This window comes from Juglans regia, chromosome 6 (assembly GCF_001411555.2).
Source record: "Juglans regia cultivar Chandler chromosome 6, Walnut 2.0, whole genome shotgun sequence".
Classification (NCBI taxonomy): domain Eukaryota; kingdom Viridiplantae; phylum Streptophyta; class Magnoliopsida; order Fagales; family Juglandaceae; genus Juglans; species Juglans regia.
The window spans coordinates 30,093,544-30,108,156 of NC_049906.1; the positions used below are offsets into that span (position 1 = coordinate 30,093,544).

The window sequence follows — 14,613 nt, forward strand, 5'->3', positions numbered from 1 at the left end:
TCAGTTTCCACTCGTAATAACGGTGTCGTTTAAAGCCAGGGTTTATTATTGAGCCTGATTGCTTCGTGCGCCGTTCTCCCTCTCCCGCTCCCTCTCCCTCAAAGTTTTCTCCGAAACCCTAAGACCAAAAGGTATGTTTCATCTCAACTCAAGCATTGTTTCCTCCAGGCTTTGTTGTAAGTTGGTGTTCGCAAAACCGGTTTTTACTCAGTTTGGAGGCTCAGGTTTTTTCTTCTTGTTTTTGGCCCCTGTTTTTAGGTTTCTTTTCGAGAATGGTAGTTTAGTGTTCGCTAAACTAATAACACATTTTGTCTGTTTGATTACGTAAATACTGGATTTAGTTAACTACCATATGGTGGATTCATCACTTTTTATTAATATGTGCTTGGATTTTGTACCCCGAGTCTGTTGTGACCTTTTTGAAATTTTATTGTCCACTTTTTCTTGTATATATCAAATCTCCTATTTCAGTTTGTGAACTCCGGTGTTTTTGACATTTTGTTTAATGCTATGGCTTGGTTATCTTCTTGTTGCTGATTTTTGTATTCGTAAAAAAAGATAATGCACGACGATCATGAAAACCATCTCACCTTTTTTTGTCGGGTTAGTGTAAAATATTTTTGGATTTTGTTTTGGGTATACCCATTGTTTTTTCAATATTTGTTCTTGCTTTAAATCTTGAATATGCAATTAATCTAATCTCCATCTTAGATTAGATTGGCGTAGTTTCCTGCAACTACCATAGCGTAAAGTATTCATCGCATGTGTTATCATACAGATCTCTCCGTTTTAGGCAATTTTTTTTTTTTCTATTTTTAGGCCTATTAGAGCATTAGTAGTGAACTAGCTACTATTTAACTAAAATTTGACTAGAAAATGCATTTTTTCTCGTTTGAATATTTATTTCCATTCTTTCTTTATAATTTTTTTATTCTTATGGTATATGGAAAGTTTATCAAGTAATCATATTGAAAGAAACATTCATAAAAACATGAAAAGTAATAGGAGCATCCGTCCACAAAAGGTGAACTATATATAAACGAACTCTGCTCTGAACTTGAATGGAAAGAAATGCGTACATACTACAAACGGTAAGAGTTAACAACATAACATATAGTACTTGGCCGAAAGACACCGACTAAATGTAATGTGATACCTTTTCCATTCATTTGCTTTGCTCTAATAACAATAGAACATAAAGTACCGAGAGAGCTCCAGTTCTACCAAGTAGAGCATAGTGAAAGACATGAAAGAAATAAAATAAGAAAAGAAACTGAATGGCCAGGGAATTTGGCTCAACAGATTTGGCCTCCGAAAATAACTCTAGCTATTTTTACTGGTTATTTGACTGGTTCAGTATTTGTTTATTTATTTGATGATGGGGTAACCACCCCACGGCAGAGCCCTTAGGACTCACCCATTGAACCTAAACCTCCAGGGAGACTAGCACATCAACCCACCGTCATGGCCTACCACTTAGATCACAGTTTGATCCTAGGGGGATTGAACTTATGATATGGGGCTCATGCACACAAGTTCGTCCTTAGCACCCGGGCTACCCACTGGTGGGTAACTAACTAGTTCATTATATGATGTTTTTAAGGGAATTGACTAAAATATAGCCAAGCAGTGGGTTTGGCAAGCCCACTATGGATGCTCTTAGTTATTGATCTATCTTTGGTTTCCTTTCTCATGCAATATGGCAGATTGTGTATGATTTGTTAGGGTTTGTGTGAGTGATATCAAAGAGTTTGTTGTGCTTTCAATTGTGTTTCATATGCTTCAATGGTGGAGCCTTGTACACTGTAGTTGAAGAATTATTCTTTGTTATGTTTTTGGTCTGTTTGATGGTTTAGTGATTGGCTCGATTTGAAGCTTGGCTTGCTTGTTTAATAGAGTCAAGCTCTACCCAGCTCTAGCATGATAAATTTTAGTTGAGCTCATGCCAACATATAGTTATCTTGAGCCAAGCCTGAACAACCAATACTTGGGTCGGCTTGATTACAGCCCTGACACCAATGCTTTCTTTATGATAGATGACAAGCGCTTGGAGAAAATTGAGCATTGCAATCATACATAGGGATATAGAGAGGGAATGGGAGAATCTGGGTGGAGTTATGTGTATTATATATTATTATTGGAGATTCTTGCTCACTCTTAGAAGATCTATACATCTGCTAATATTCTGGAGAGGATGAGGAGGTCAAATTTTATTTTCAATATTATTATAGCATTGGAGCATCTTGGAGCAAATGAGCAATGGAGCTTGTGGAGTACGGCTCACCTCGAGGATTGCTCTCTTGGTTTGCTTCATTGTTTTGGTCTTGCTTTCCTTTCGATATCATCAACAGTACATGCTGATGATAATTTGACATGACAATATATGCAGGACTTCATTTTAGAGACTGAGACATTGCTTCTTTATTTATGACATTTCATTTGCTTATGCAGTTGGTAATCTGCACTATTTCAAGTGTCGGATATGAGTGGTCGTTTTTCTCGCTCAATCTATGTTGGCAACCTGCCTGCAGATATAAGAGAATCTGAAATTGAAGATCTATTCTACAAGGTTTGGGTGGAAACTTTTTTTCCCAATTAGTTTGTGCTGGTAATTGAGCATATGCTTAAAAAGTATGACCTTTAACTGAGTAACTGACATGGCTCTATGATGTTGATTTCCCTATGCAGTATGGCCGTATATTGGATATTGAATTAAAGATTCCGCCCCGCCCTCCGTGTTATTGTTTTGTGGAGGTACTCATCATCACTTAGTTTTGTTCTTGTATGTATTTATAAGATCATGAATTTCAATACTCATATTTTTGCTGATTTGTTGTCAGTTTGATAGTACTCGGGATGCAGAAGATGCAATTAGGGGTCGTGATGGCTATAATTTTGATGGTTGCCGTCTAAGGGTAACAAGAGTAACCAATTAGTTTTTTGGTGTACTTCTTTTTGCCTTTTAAATTATTAATTTATCCGTTGTTCTCTATGCAGGTTGAACTTGCCCATGGTGGTAGAGGGTCATCTTCAAGTGATCGTCGTGGTGGCTACAGCGGCGGTGGTGGCGGAGGTGGCGGCGGCGGTGGCGGCGGTGGCGGTGGCAGTAGTGGGGGCCGATTTGGTGTCTCACGCCATTCTGAATATCGAGGTGCATTAATTAGGGGAAAGATTTTTTTCCAAAAGGGTTTAGGAGAATGTGATTGGATAATTATGTGCCTTAGATTGTACTTAGATATTTATATCTTTTGACTTTGTATGTCAGGTGTACTATGAACAGTTCTGATGTGTGCTTGTGTGTGGTTACAGTTATTGTTCGTGGGCTTCCTTCTTCTGCTTCCTGGCAAGACTTGAAGGTATGGAAGTTTTTACTATAACAAGCAACTTTGAAAGTTTTCCCCATGCTGCTGTTGGGTAACCTTATAGGTAAACTGGTTTCAGGATCATATGCGTAAAGCTGGTGATGTATGTTTTGCGGAGGTATCCCGTGACAGTGAAGGTATGCCTTTATATAAAATATGTGTCAATTATACAGAAGAAACTAATGCCCATGTGATTTTATATGGGTTACATGAGTTTGGTTTTATATTTCATATGATCTTATATGGTTAATAGTGAAGCTATGCCTTTCTTCATTATGTTTGTTATGAAATGCATGTTTTATGGAAAAAGAATAGAATGTCTCATAATCATAAAAAAATATTGCAGTATGCATGGGAATTATGGTTTGTAATTGGTAGGTTGCCTTCATGTTGTTCTGTTTAGTCTGTATAACTAAAATAGTGAAAGACGGTATTGCTGGCACACATGCGCGCACACATATGTTTATGTGGAGGGAGGGAGGTAGCTCGTCAAGCTGTATATTCATTTTTAACTAGATCAACATATTACTGTTATATGTTTGTCTTGTTTAAATCACTTATCCTCCCCCCCCCCCCCCCCAAAAAAAAAAAAAAAAAAAAAATTGTGTCAAATCAGTTGTGTTCTTTTGAGAAATTGGAGCAGGAGCAATAGTTGTGGTATATAAGCATTGCCATTCATCTTCGCTTAGAGTTGGCATTGCTAACGATATTGTTGTATTGTTGAATTTATTAATCACAATATTGAATTGCTGTCTCTTCAGGGACCTTTGGCATTGTTGATTACACTAATCACGATGACATGAAATATGCTGTGAGTTGTTCAAAGAAAACTCTTGATTTTCTGCAATTATGTTTTTGTCTTATGAGTTACTTGTTTGTTTTTCAGATCCGTAAACTCGATGACACCGAATTCAGAAATCCTTGGGCAAGAGCTTATATTCGGGTAACTTCTCTTTTTATGATTTTGATAATTTAGTTGGATCATTATAAGCAAAACTATGCTTTGGGTGCCTAATAGATATTAGGATTTAGTAGCTAGGACTTGGAAGGAAATGCACAAACCCTCCTCAAGCTACCAAGAAATTTGCATTGTCCCACCTAAACTATCAATTTCAAGAATATCCTCCAAACTATCAAAATATCACAATGCCTTTGTAAAAAAGTTTACACAAATACCCTTGATAAAATTTTAGAAGATTAAAAAAAATAGAAAAAACTAAAAACCTTAAAACTAAAAACAAATATTTAAAATGAACATTTCAAAGCTTAATAAATAACCTATATAAGAAAACAGAAAAAGTTAAATATAAAAGAGAAATAATACTCTTTATACAAAGATATAAAAATTTGGAACTAAAAAAATAAAAATAAGTCAAAACTAAATATATTTCAAAAAACTAAATATTAAAAATTAATTTTTTTTTTTTTATTGATAAGAAGAGAGAGATATCTAAAAACAAATATTTTAAAATTATTGTATGTATTGTCGCTATTTTTGTTTAATTTAATTTAATTTTACTTTGTTTTGGATTTATTTAATTTTACTGTTTTGGATTTGTTTTTTAATTTTTGAGTTTTATTGTGGCAAGGGTATATTTTAAGTTAGTTTTGTTTTTTTCCTTTTTTATTATTTGTATTTGTATTTTTTTTTTTTTTGGGGGGGGGGGGAGTCATTGCCAAGTGCGTGGTAGTTTTAGGGAAGTTCGAATACTTTCCCTCGGGTGCGTGGTAGTCTTTGATTTTGATGAAAGTAGCGTTTAAATCCATTATATTAGCACCATCAAAATTCTCAGGGTGAAAGTGGAACATTTGAAATTCTAGCAATCAAATTGGAACCTGCCTTAAATTGTAGGACCAAAGTTTGGTTTACATGTAAACCAAACTTTGCTAGTGCATGTTGGTTTACATCCTCTAGAAATGTGCTCTTCTTACTTTGAGTAGATTTATTGATCCTGCACCCTTTTTATGTTAAAAAATGTTAGATTCCAAGGTCTGTTGGCAGGTGTAGGTCATTTGTATATTTATACACGGTGGGTACTGATACGTATGGGTAGGCCTAAATGTTCATTGTTGTACTGGTGTTTGTTTTTACTTCAACTGGGGCAGGTGAAGAAGTATGAGAGCAGTAGAAGCCGCAGCCGCAGCCGAAGTAGAAGCCGCAGCCAAAGTAGGAGCCGCAGCCGAAGCAGAGGTGAAAGAAGGGACAGGAGGTACTGAATTTTCTGTCATTTTTTTCTATTTCATGCATTTTGCATGTTCTTCTATGTTGGATGAGTTATGTTGTGTGTGTTTACAGTAAATCACTGGAGCGCTCTATTTCTCGATCGGTATCAAGGTCCAGATCTGCCTCTCCTGTCAAATCTTCCAGGTATCTTGAGTTTGCTTACCCTGGTTATTTTATATTCTTGGTCTTTTTGTGCTGCCTCTATGACCTATATCAATGATATTACATCTACAACATGCAGGCCAAGATCAAGATCGAGGTCAGGATCTCCCCACCAGGTAATCATACTTTAATATTGAGAAGTGTGACAGACACAAAGAGATTACACAAAAGTTAACTCACAAACTAACATGGCTTCATGTGATTCGTTAGATTTACTTTACGATAAAAGTATCATATCAAATTACGTTACTTTGTGAGTTTACTTTTGTGTAATTTCTTTACGGCTAAATTATTTCTCTTTTATGTTACATGGTGAAATTATAGGGTGCACACATTCTAGGACTTAGCTACCCGAGTAGGAGAGATAACAACTTGACCATTCATCTCCTTAGGAGAGGTTTGGATAGTAAGTTGAGATGAGATGAGACGAAAGTTGAATAAAATATTGTTAGAATATTATTTTTTAATATTATTTTTATTTTGAAATTTGAAAAAGTTGAATTGGTTATTGTATTTAGGATTTTGAAAGAGTTGTAATGATTAGATTAGATAAGATGAAATGAGTTGTGATGCTTTCTGAATCCAACAAGGCCTTAGAGTTTTCAGGCTTTTCCTACCATAACCAGGCATGGGAACTACTGAATGTCCCTTTGGCCGGCTGTATTGGGACTGAGTTATATTTCCCATGAACTTTTAAGCCTGAAGATGTTTGTGACTTCTGAAATCGTAATTATTTGATTTGAAGTGGACTTTACCCGTTGTTAGGAGCGCTTTCATTTAGGTGTCAGGACAATTCTATTTTTTCCTTATTTTGTTAGAACACTTGTTTTGCAATGTGCTTCTTACACTACTAAAGCTGATACACCATACACCCTCTTAACTACCAAAAAGCTGGAACGTGTACTCTCTATTAAGATCTCGGTCAATATTATGCCATCACCTATTTTCAACTATTGCTATTTTGTAGTCAGCAATAGTTGGAAGGGTGCAATGTATTAGTTTTGGTAATTTTGGGTGCCCATTGCAAAACGTGTTAGTTAAAGGGTGGAAAGTGTATTTTCTAAGCAATTATTTCCTTTTTCTAGAGAGAAAAAAATCTGTTCTCATGTATCAGAGATTCAAAGTCTCTTATCATTTATGTTTTCGTACTTTTTTGCAAGGAATGATGTAACGGTTGGAGTTGCTTGCCCTGTTTTGGGTAGAACAGGATAAACATACAATTTCTTAAGATGTTCATTTGATGTGTTTTGTCCATCTTTATGTATCCATGACCCATTTATGCTTACCAATCAAAATAGTTAGTCATCTCGCTTTTGGAAAAAGGTTAAAAGAAAAAAAAACCTCAGCCCTACATTTTCTGATACTCTATTTTTTCGTATAAAAATAATCTAATGAAATATTCTGGATGTCTTATGTAAGCTTAATCTCTTTTCAGGCACGGTCGGGTAGTGGCTGATTGATATCCATGGACCATGCAATTGATGTTAAAACTCTTCCAGACATTTGGTAGAGGAGTTTGAGTGGAAATTTTACTAGATTTTTACATGGTTTTGGTTGGAATGTATTAATGATGATGCTTAGTAGACTAGGTGTGCGTTGCATCGCTTGATACCTCTTGAAATATTTGGTCCTGCAAACTGGTTATTTTGCCTGTTTCTTTCCTTTCTATTTAGGCTGTTATCTGCCTAGCATCCATATTTTAGGTACTTACTGTCCAGGAGATTTGTGACTTCTTACCTATTGTGAGTGGCACTTTCGTTGGTTTGCAATTCTAATGTTTGTCATATAATTGATGAGGTCATAATCTCTGATTTTGGCCTATTTAGTCTTGTGATGTATTTAGGTGGTATACATATTTATATTAAACCTCATATTCAGGTATTAGCCTTTTTTAAAGCCTGATTCACTAAAAAATATTAAATTTTTTAGTTTTAGGCCCATTTGGATACAGTAACACTCTCAATCTATTTTATTTTATCATTATAATTTTTTTAAATTTTTACATAAAATATAATAAATAATTTATTATTTTGAAATTTTAAAACAATAATAATATTAAAAAATAATATTTTAATAATAATTTATTCAATTCATTTAAAATTATTTCATCTTATTTCACTATCCAAACAAGCTATTGGTGGATACTTGAGTGGTGTGTTATACTACTACAGCATGTATTGCTGCTGGCTTCTATCTCTAGGTGTATTCGATCTTCTTGTTGATTGGTGTTAGATATAATTTTAGGATGTGCAATATCGTGGTAGAGACAAACTGTCGAATTTACTTAATGTTTTAAAGTTAATTATGTCATCCAAGGACCAACACCTATACAAAGTGTTGAATCTGGAGAAATGCAAAACAAAGCCAATGGGGCACGTCCAAGGTAATTGTACTTACAATTGCATGACTATAAAGTAACTCCCAACTTAATTCATAAAGACACATATGCATGTCGCATTATTCCTTTCTTTATTTAATTGCCTACTACATCCGATCTAAGTGGGGTCCTCCCTGCACCCTTCCTTATCATCAGTCTTTGATCTTTTACTCTGTTTTTAAATATCCCTTATTCATGCAGAATGCTCTGATAAAATTATAAAAAAGAAGAAGCTAAAGCTATCGATTCTTGTCTCTATCTTCGTGCATGTTCCTTGCTTTGTCTTCGGTCTTTCCCTTTCAGAATTCAAAAATCTTCTGTCTCTGCTATTATTCCTTTCATGGATTCCATTTCTCCAATATCCCTGTCATCCACTTTAATCACTTTGATTTGTAGGGCCCCTCTTGCTTTTTTTTTTTGAGAAATTACACAAATCCCACTTAAATTAAGATCACCCAAAGACCTTTTTTTTTTTAAAAAATAAAATAAAATAAAAGCACAAAAAAGAAAAACCAGCTGAAGTTTTGACTTCTGAAAAGGAAAATGGGTTATATTTTATTTTTTGATAGTTTGAAGGTGATAGTCTAAATGGAGAGTTTGGAAGGTGGGAAATGCAAATCTGAGTATTTTTCTCCCTTTTTTTTTTTTTTTAACAGTAATTACAAAAGTGTGGAGGATATTCATTTTGTGCATGAGTCATGCATGCATGCTGCATGCACATTCATTATCTACTTCATCAAGCAACTAGTTGATGGAGATATATAGATATATGGTGGGTCAGTGTGCTGGGAAGAAAAGTGGCAAGGAATCTCTTTGCAGTTTACCTTCTAAAAGTCTCACTCTACTCATCTTCTCTTCACACCAATGCATTTGTTCTTCGCTTATATCACTCATTCTCAAAACCCTAGACACCACTTTCAGGTCTATTTGACCCATCAATATCTCCATTTCTTCATCCACACTCAATTTTCTTCTTCTCAAGCATTTCCGACCCCGGCGAAGATCTTTAAGCTTTGTCTTCTTCTGTGCATACAGAGAGTGTAAGATCGCATACATTAAAACTGATCATTAGAGGAAAACAAAAAGCTTTAAACTTTGTTATGGACGGATGCAAACACTGGCTTACTTTTTTATTAACCTTCTTGATCAGATGGAGAAGAGTTGGATCAACTGAACCTCTTCGGTTTCTGCTAAAGAATGCTGATATAATTTGGCATGGTTTTTTCTTGTCAGCCTTGAGAAAATTCATGAATGTTCGGATTCCATCTTCCATTATCATAAGAAATGCTCCTGATGAAATTCTTGATCCAAAACCATCCTGCATTTTATTTTCTTCTGAATCTTTCAAAACATAGATTAAAAAAAAAAACATACAATTAATATAGTGAGAAGAAAGATTTCGTATCAATGAAGTGTTAAATTAAAATTGCTTAGAACTTCTCAAGACAACAAATTGCAGTGCACCCACAACTTTCACCACTTCCAGTGGAGGTTCTACCGCCATCAACGGTAGTTCCATAGTTTGCATGACTTTGCGAACTACCATCTTTTAAGACGGTGCCGAGTATGGGAGAGAATTAAGAAATTGGTCACAAAATCCATTTTATTTTTATTTTTATTTTTTTCATCACTTTTGCACTGTGATTATTATACTGGGACATTTGTTGGGAAACCCCACCCCCTCCTCATATATTATCCTTTCCGTTTCTAATAGAAATTTGCTTCCTTAGACTAAAAAAAAAGTGGTTGGAACTTTGAAGTACCTCGGTATTCTGGCACTAGAAGCAACTTTGGTGCCAAAAGCCTCATTCTTGCATAAACTTCGGGTCTCCGGCCTTGCTCATAAGACTCATTCTCTATATATCTCTGCAAAAGAACTTGGAATTGCTGAAACTCTTGGGCAACATGGGCTGGACAGCCGATGTCAATATCACTGCTGCGTGAAGCTCTCTTCTGTTGAAAATTCTTGTAGTTCCAGTTAAGAGCTTCCCATGTTAAGCAAATCTGTGCTACATACGCTGCCTCAAGTTCGCGATATGGGTTCTGACGAAGATCTGTTGGCGGCTTTTCGTTTATGGTTGCAAACTTATGAACCATTCTCTCTGATATTGATCTTGGACAAACTTGAATAGACCTAAGTGATTCTGATGTTTGGTTTTTGGTAGTTATAATATGATTATTACAAAATCAGTTTTTTCGTAAAGATCGAGATAATATGTTTTCAGCTACTATTTACTCGCACACCCCACACCTATAGTTTTTTTATAAGGTGCGGGATATAGGACGGTGAATAGTAACTGATGGGAATAATTTTTTCTTTTTGAAAACATAATAAATTTTATGCAAATTAGTGAAAATACCTGTCTCGTGAAGCTTTTGTGCACTGATTCTGTCTAGGAACATCATTTCTTCATCATATTTTTGAAACACTGCGTAGGATTCCCACTTGGGGCAACTCCTCCGGGAGGAAGAAGAAAATGGATCCTGATCAGTCCCTGAATCCCTATAATTAATGGAGCTTCTCCACTCAGATGAACTCTTGGATGTAGAGCCAGCGGTGCACGAGTCACCATAGATCTCATCATCATCATCGTCATCAATATCCTTTCCTCGAGCTAGAAACTTCTTTGTCTCCAACTTGGGTGGTACAAAAATCAAGAACCTCTCATCCGCCGAGAAATTTGTCTCTGCCTTGTTGTTTGCATTTTGTTCTTTGCACAAATCTTCTGCAACTGCACAAGGAACATGAGACTGTATGAAGCGTACTATGAAACAAATTTACGTCGATGCTAGACATGATAATGTAGTTACGTACCATCAGAGTTTTTATACTCATCCACGAAATCACTTCTTTTTTGGTCTATGGTTATTGGCATTGTGGGCCAGCCTTGATTTTGAGCAGAGTGGCGAAATGAATCAGCATCTCTTGTAAGGATCTCTTCCACAAACACATCTTCGACTCCATTTTCAGAATCCGAACCTCCAGGGAATGCATGAACAGATGAGAGCGTTTCAGGGGTAGAATGATCTTCATGATCATCTGGGTCGTTGTCTCCGTTTATGCTCTCACAGATGCTTACGAATTCTTCAGAAAATGATTGGTAGCTCTGAGTTGGGTGGTTCGGAAAAAACAACAGTGATTCACCACCCCGAACGATGTCCGCAACCAGATCATGATCTTTCTCATCACTGCACTCAACATGAGCATACCTTTCTTCTTCTTGATCTTCTTCTTCTTCTTCTTCTTGTAATTCTTCATCCTCGGAAAATATGTAATATTCATATCCATTTTGGTTTCTGCAACACATGACACCGAAAATTAGAATAACTGGAAAGCAAAAGATCAAAGAGAGCAAGCAAAAACACTGTGAGAGATGCATGCTGCTATAAACATGTCTAGCTAGTCTCGACCTTTGAAGAAATGGATTGCTGCCAAGAAAATGGAAGAGCTTGGGAAGCAGAAGGATGGAGAAGTAGAAGAACAGGAAGAGAAGTTGGAAGCAGATTGAGACATTGTAGAATAGCCTAAGAAGAGCTTCTTCCTTTGAACATTGCATTTTGATGATCGATCTTTCCTTCAAAATTATGATCAGTTTCAATTCAAAGCACTCTCTTCACAAAGCAAAGCAGACTCCTAAAAAACGATAAAGTGTATGCTTTCGTCGCTTTCATATCATGCTAGCTCTCTTCCTTGTCGGTCAATATATATCCATAATGTCAAATATGTCCCTATCATGTCATAAATGATCTTGTTGATCTGTATAAATATTTTGAGCAAAGCAATATAAGAATGATATGATCCGTCTACGGTCCGGTCGGGGCATTGGCTTTTTTGCAACTGGACATGGGACATATATAATTCGCTAAGCTTTGTAAGTACAGCTTGTCTAAGATAACCTCTTAATCATCATCATGTTGTCTTTTGAGTTTCATGATAGATATGGGTGTAATATATGAGATGGTAATATGTAATTTGAAATATTTTTTTGGGTCTCTTTTTCTTAGTACATTGGCTGTGCATGGATATATCCATTTGGAATTGAGATTAAACAAACCAATTAGATACTTGAATCATGGATATATACCTAGTATCTATTAAATGGGTGGCTCTACAGCTACTGCTGAGAGCTCCCGATGGGGCTCTCGCTAGTTCATTTTGTGTATTTTTCTTTTTTATTTTTTTTTCACATGTATTTTTTTAACATTTTTTAAATATATTTTTTTAAACATTTATAATATTATTAAAAAATACTTACTTAATCGTTAAGAAAAAAAAAAAAAAAACAATTGTAGCCCTAACGGGAGTTATTAGCGGAAAGAGTAGCATTTTCCGATTAAATTGTGTAATTGAAGAATAGAAGATCCTACTGATCTATGAGCAAAGGGCCCTTATACCCTATCCAAAAATATATATAAAAACAAATTAACACTAATAATAATAATAATAAAAAAAGACAGACATGCACCAAAACCAAGTCACAGGCATTGGCACACATTTATGGATTCCACTTTACAAAAGAAATATTAAAATAAAAAAGTTTAAATAATTGTATAATATTCTGTTAATTAGATCAATTTGGAGAGGCATATGTAGCAATATTTTAAATACCGTACTGGATGCTGTACCGGTCAAGACACTGAAATGAAATATTTCAGTATCGGTACCGTTTCGGAATAATATTTCGGGATAGTCGATATATAAATAAATTATATTTTAAAATTATATTCTAAAATAATAGTCTATATATAAATAAATTATATATAAATACATATATATATAAATTATAAATAGTCTAATCTGAATTGGGGGTCAAAAATTGAGCTTGTAGTTTAAAAAAATTAAAAAAAAAAAAAGAAGGCCGAAATATCGGCTAGTACAGGTCGAAACACAGACCGAAAAGGCTGGTACCGGCCAGTACGGCCGGTATTTCGACCGGTACGAAATACAGGTAGTACCTGTACCAGCCCAATTACCGGTACGGCAAATACTGGTCGGTACGAAACGATTTTCAAAACATTGATTTGTAGAGGTATTAAGGACAAAATTCTTTGCCTCCAAATAGAATAAAGAGCCATTTTAACTTTGAGCTATATGATATGCTAATGCTTTTAGATGTCTTCTTGTCTGCCCCTTAATAATGTCTTTAACTTTGTGACCAAGGTTGGTTTCTGATCGCAGTATGTTCTGATCTACACATGATTCATCAACTCAACAACACGTCTACTCATCATCCACAATTTTCTGTAAGACCTTTTTTTTATTCCTTTTTATAAAGGGTATTGGTTTCAAAGCTAAATTTTTCATTTGGCGAACCGGACCGATTATATGCCATCAGGCAACTCTTGGCACATAATCACATTATCCAGCTCTCTATATTAGTATAATTGGTGTTAAAATTTTAGTGGTAAAGCCTCCACATATACAATTTCATGTATATATAGTGTAATGATTTGTACAAATTTTAAATATATAAGTCTCGTATAATCTTTTTATAAAACAATTGACTCGACCGTAAAAAAATATAAAATAAATTTACTTTTTTTTTTTTTTACTGAAATTTACTTTTTTATAAAAGACCTACGCAAATTCTATACACTTTAAATTTATACCTAACATTATTAATATATATACTATTCTCATCATTTCCAAAGTAGTACTTTTCGATTGATCTTAATTGGCTTTTACCACTGAGATATTTAATTAAGTTGGATTTTTAGGCAAACATGATCATATTGGTCATGAGGTTTGGGTTCAACCCGAATTATTGTATCTTCAATTAGAGCTTGACCCAATCGTAGGTCCAAATTAGCTTGGGAATAGACATGGAAAGTCATGAGTTTTAGGTGCTTATCAATTAATTAATAAAGTAAAAGGACATGCAGCAAGCAGCCACAGGATGCGGTCAATTCTTGATCATTCTTTGATTCAAATATAATAATAGCCAAAACTGCCCACTTGGTGGCAAAATCAATGTTACCATCGATAATCCTTTACTTTATTCCATGTATTGGTTGAGAATTGTGATTGGTTGAAAGAATCATCATCCCCTACCAGCAAAAGTCATGTTATTAATGATATAAATATTATATAAATATTTTAGACACAAAGAGATTACACAAAAGTAAATTTATAAATTAATGTAATTTGATGTGGTACGTCAGATTGTAAAATAGATCTAACAGATTCTATGAAACTACGTCACTTTATAAGTTTACTTTTATGTAATCTTTTTGTATCTCTAGCAGTTCTCTAAGCACTAATCTACCTTTGGATTTATAATCTTAATGATGTCAGTTGTTATGGATTAATTTAAGTGACTTTTTACTTCAAAGTTTTATATAAGAAACTAATTATATAAAATAAATCACACCATGCAGTTTGTACATGATTGACTGATTGAGGATGATAAATTTAAAATAAGAAATAATATTGTTAGGGACTAAATTGACTGAATCAAACTCTTTGGAAACCTATCAATAAGCCAAGA

General features: G+C 34.7%; 2 protein-coding genes across 4 annotated transcripts; one reads left to right on the forward strand and one right to left on the reverse strand.

Annotated features, from left to right (window-relative positions):
* Positions 1-7,586, forward strand: LOC108998109 (serine/arginine-rich splicing factor SR34A-like). 3 transcript variants are annotated; one of them, XM_035691082.1, is made up of 14 exons: positions 1-131; positions 2,037-2,303; positions 2,452-2,569; positions 2,689-2,754; positions 2,841-2,915; positions 2,998-3,151; positions 3,310-3,356; positions 3,442-3,499; positions 4,124-4,173; positions 4,249-4,305; positions 5,469-5,572; positions 5,659-5,730; positions 5,828-5,864; positions 7,184-7,586. In XM_035691082.1, the coding sequence occupies exons 3-14, from the start codon at positions 2,483-2,485 to the stop codon at positions 7,202-7,204; spliced, it is 828 nt and encodes a 275-aa protein (XP_035546975.1). In that variant the 5' UTR covers positions 1-131; positions 2,037-2,303; positions 2,452-2,482; the 3' UTR covers positions 7,205-7,586. The 3 variants fall into 3 exon arrangements, with proteins under 3 accessions (XP_035546975.1, XP_035546977.1, XP_035546976.1); XM_035691084.1 differs by having other exon boundaries at positions 2,232-2,303; XM_035691083.1 differs by lacking the exon at positions 2,037-2,303.
* Positions 7,587-8,156: 570 nt separating this feature from the next.
* On the reverse strand, positions 8,157-11,699 carry LOC108998117. Its single transcript, XM_018974569.2, has 6 exons — positions 11,537-11,699; positions 10,941-11,422; positions 10,486-10,857; positions 9,889-10,269; positions 9,252-9,466; positions 8,157-9,148 (listed from the first exon to the last, which is right to left on the reverse strand). Exons 1-6 carry the CDS (start codon positions 11,680-11,682, stop codon positions 8,903-8,905), a joined length of 1,842 nt encoding a protein of 613 aa, XP_018830114.2. The 5' UTR covers positions 11,683-11,699; the 3' UTR covers positions 8,157-8,902.
* Between the last annotated feature and the right edge of the window lie 2,914 nt (positions 11,700-14,613).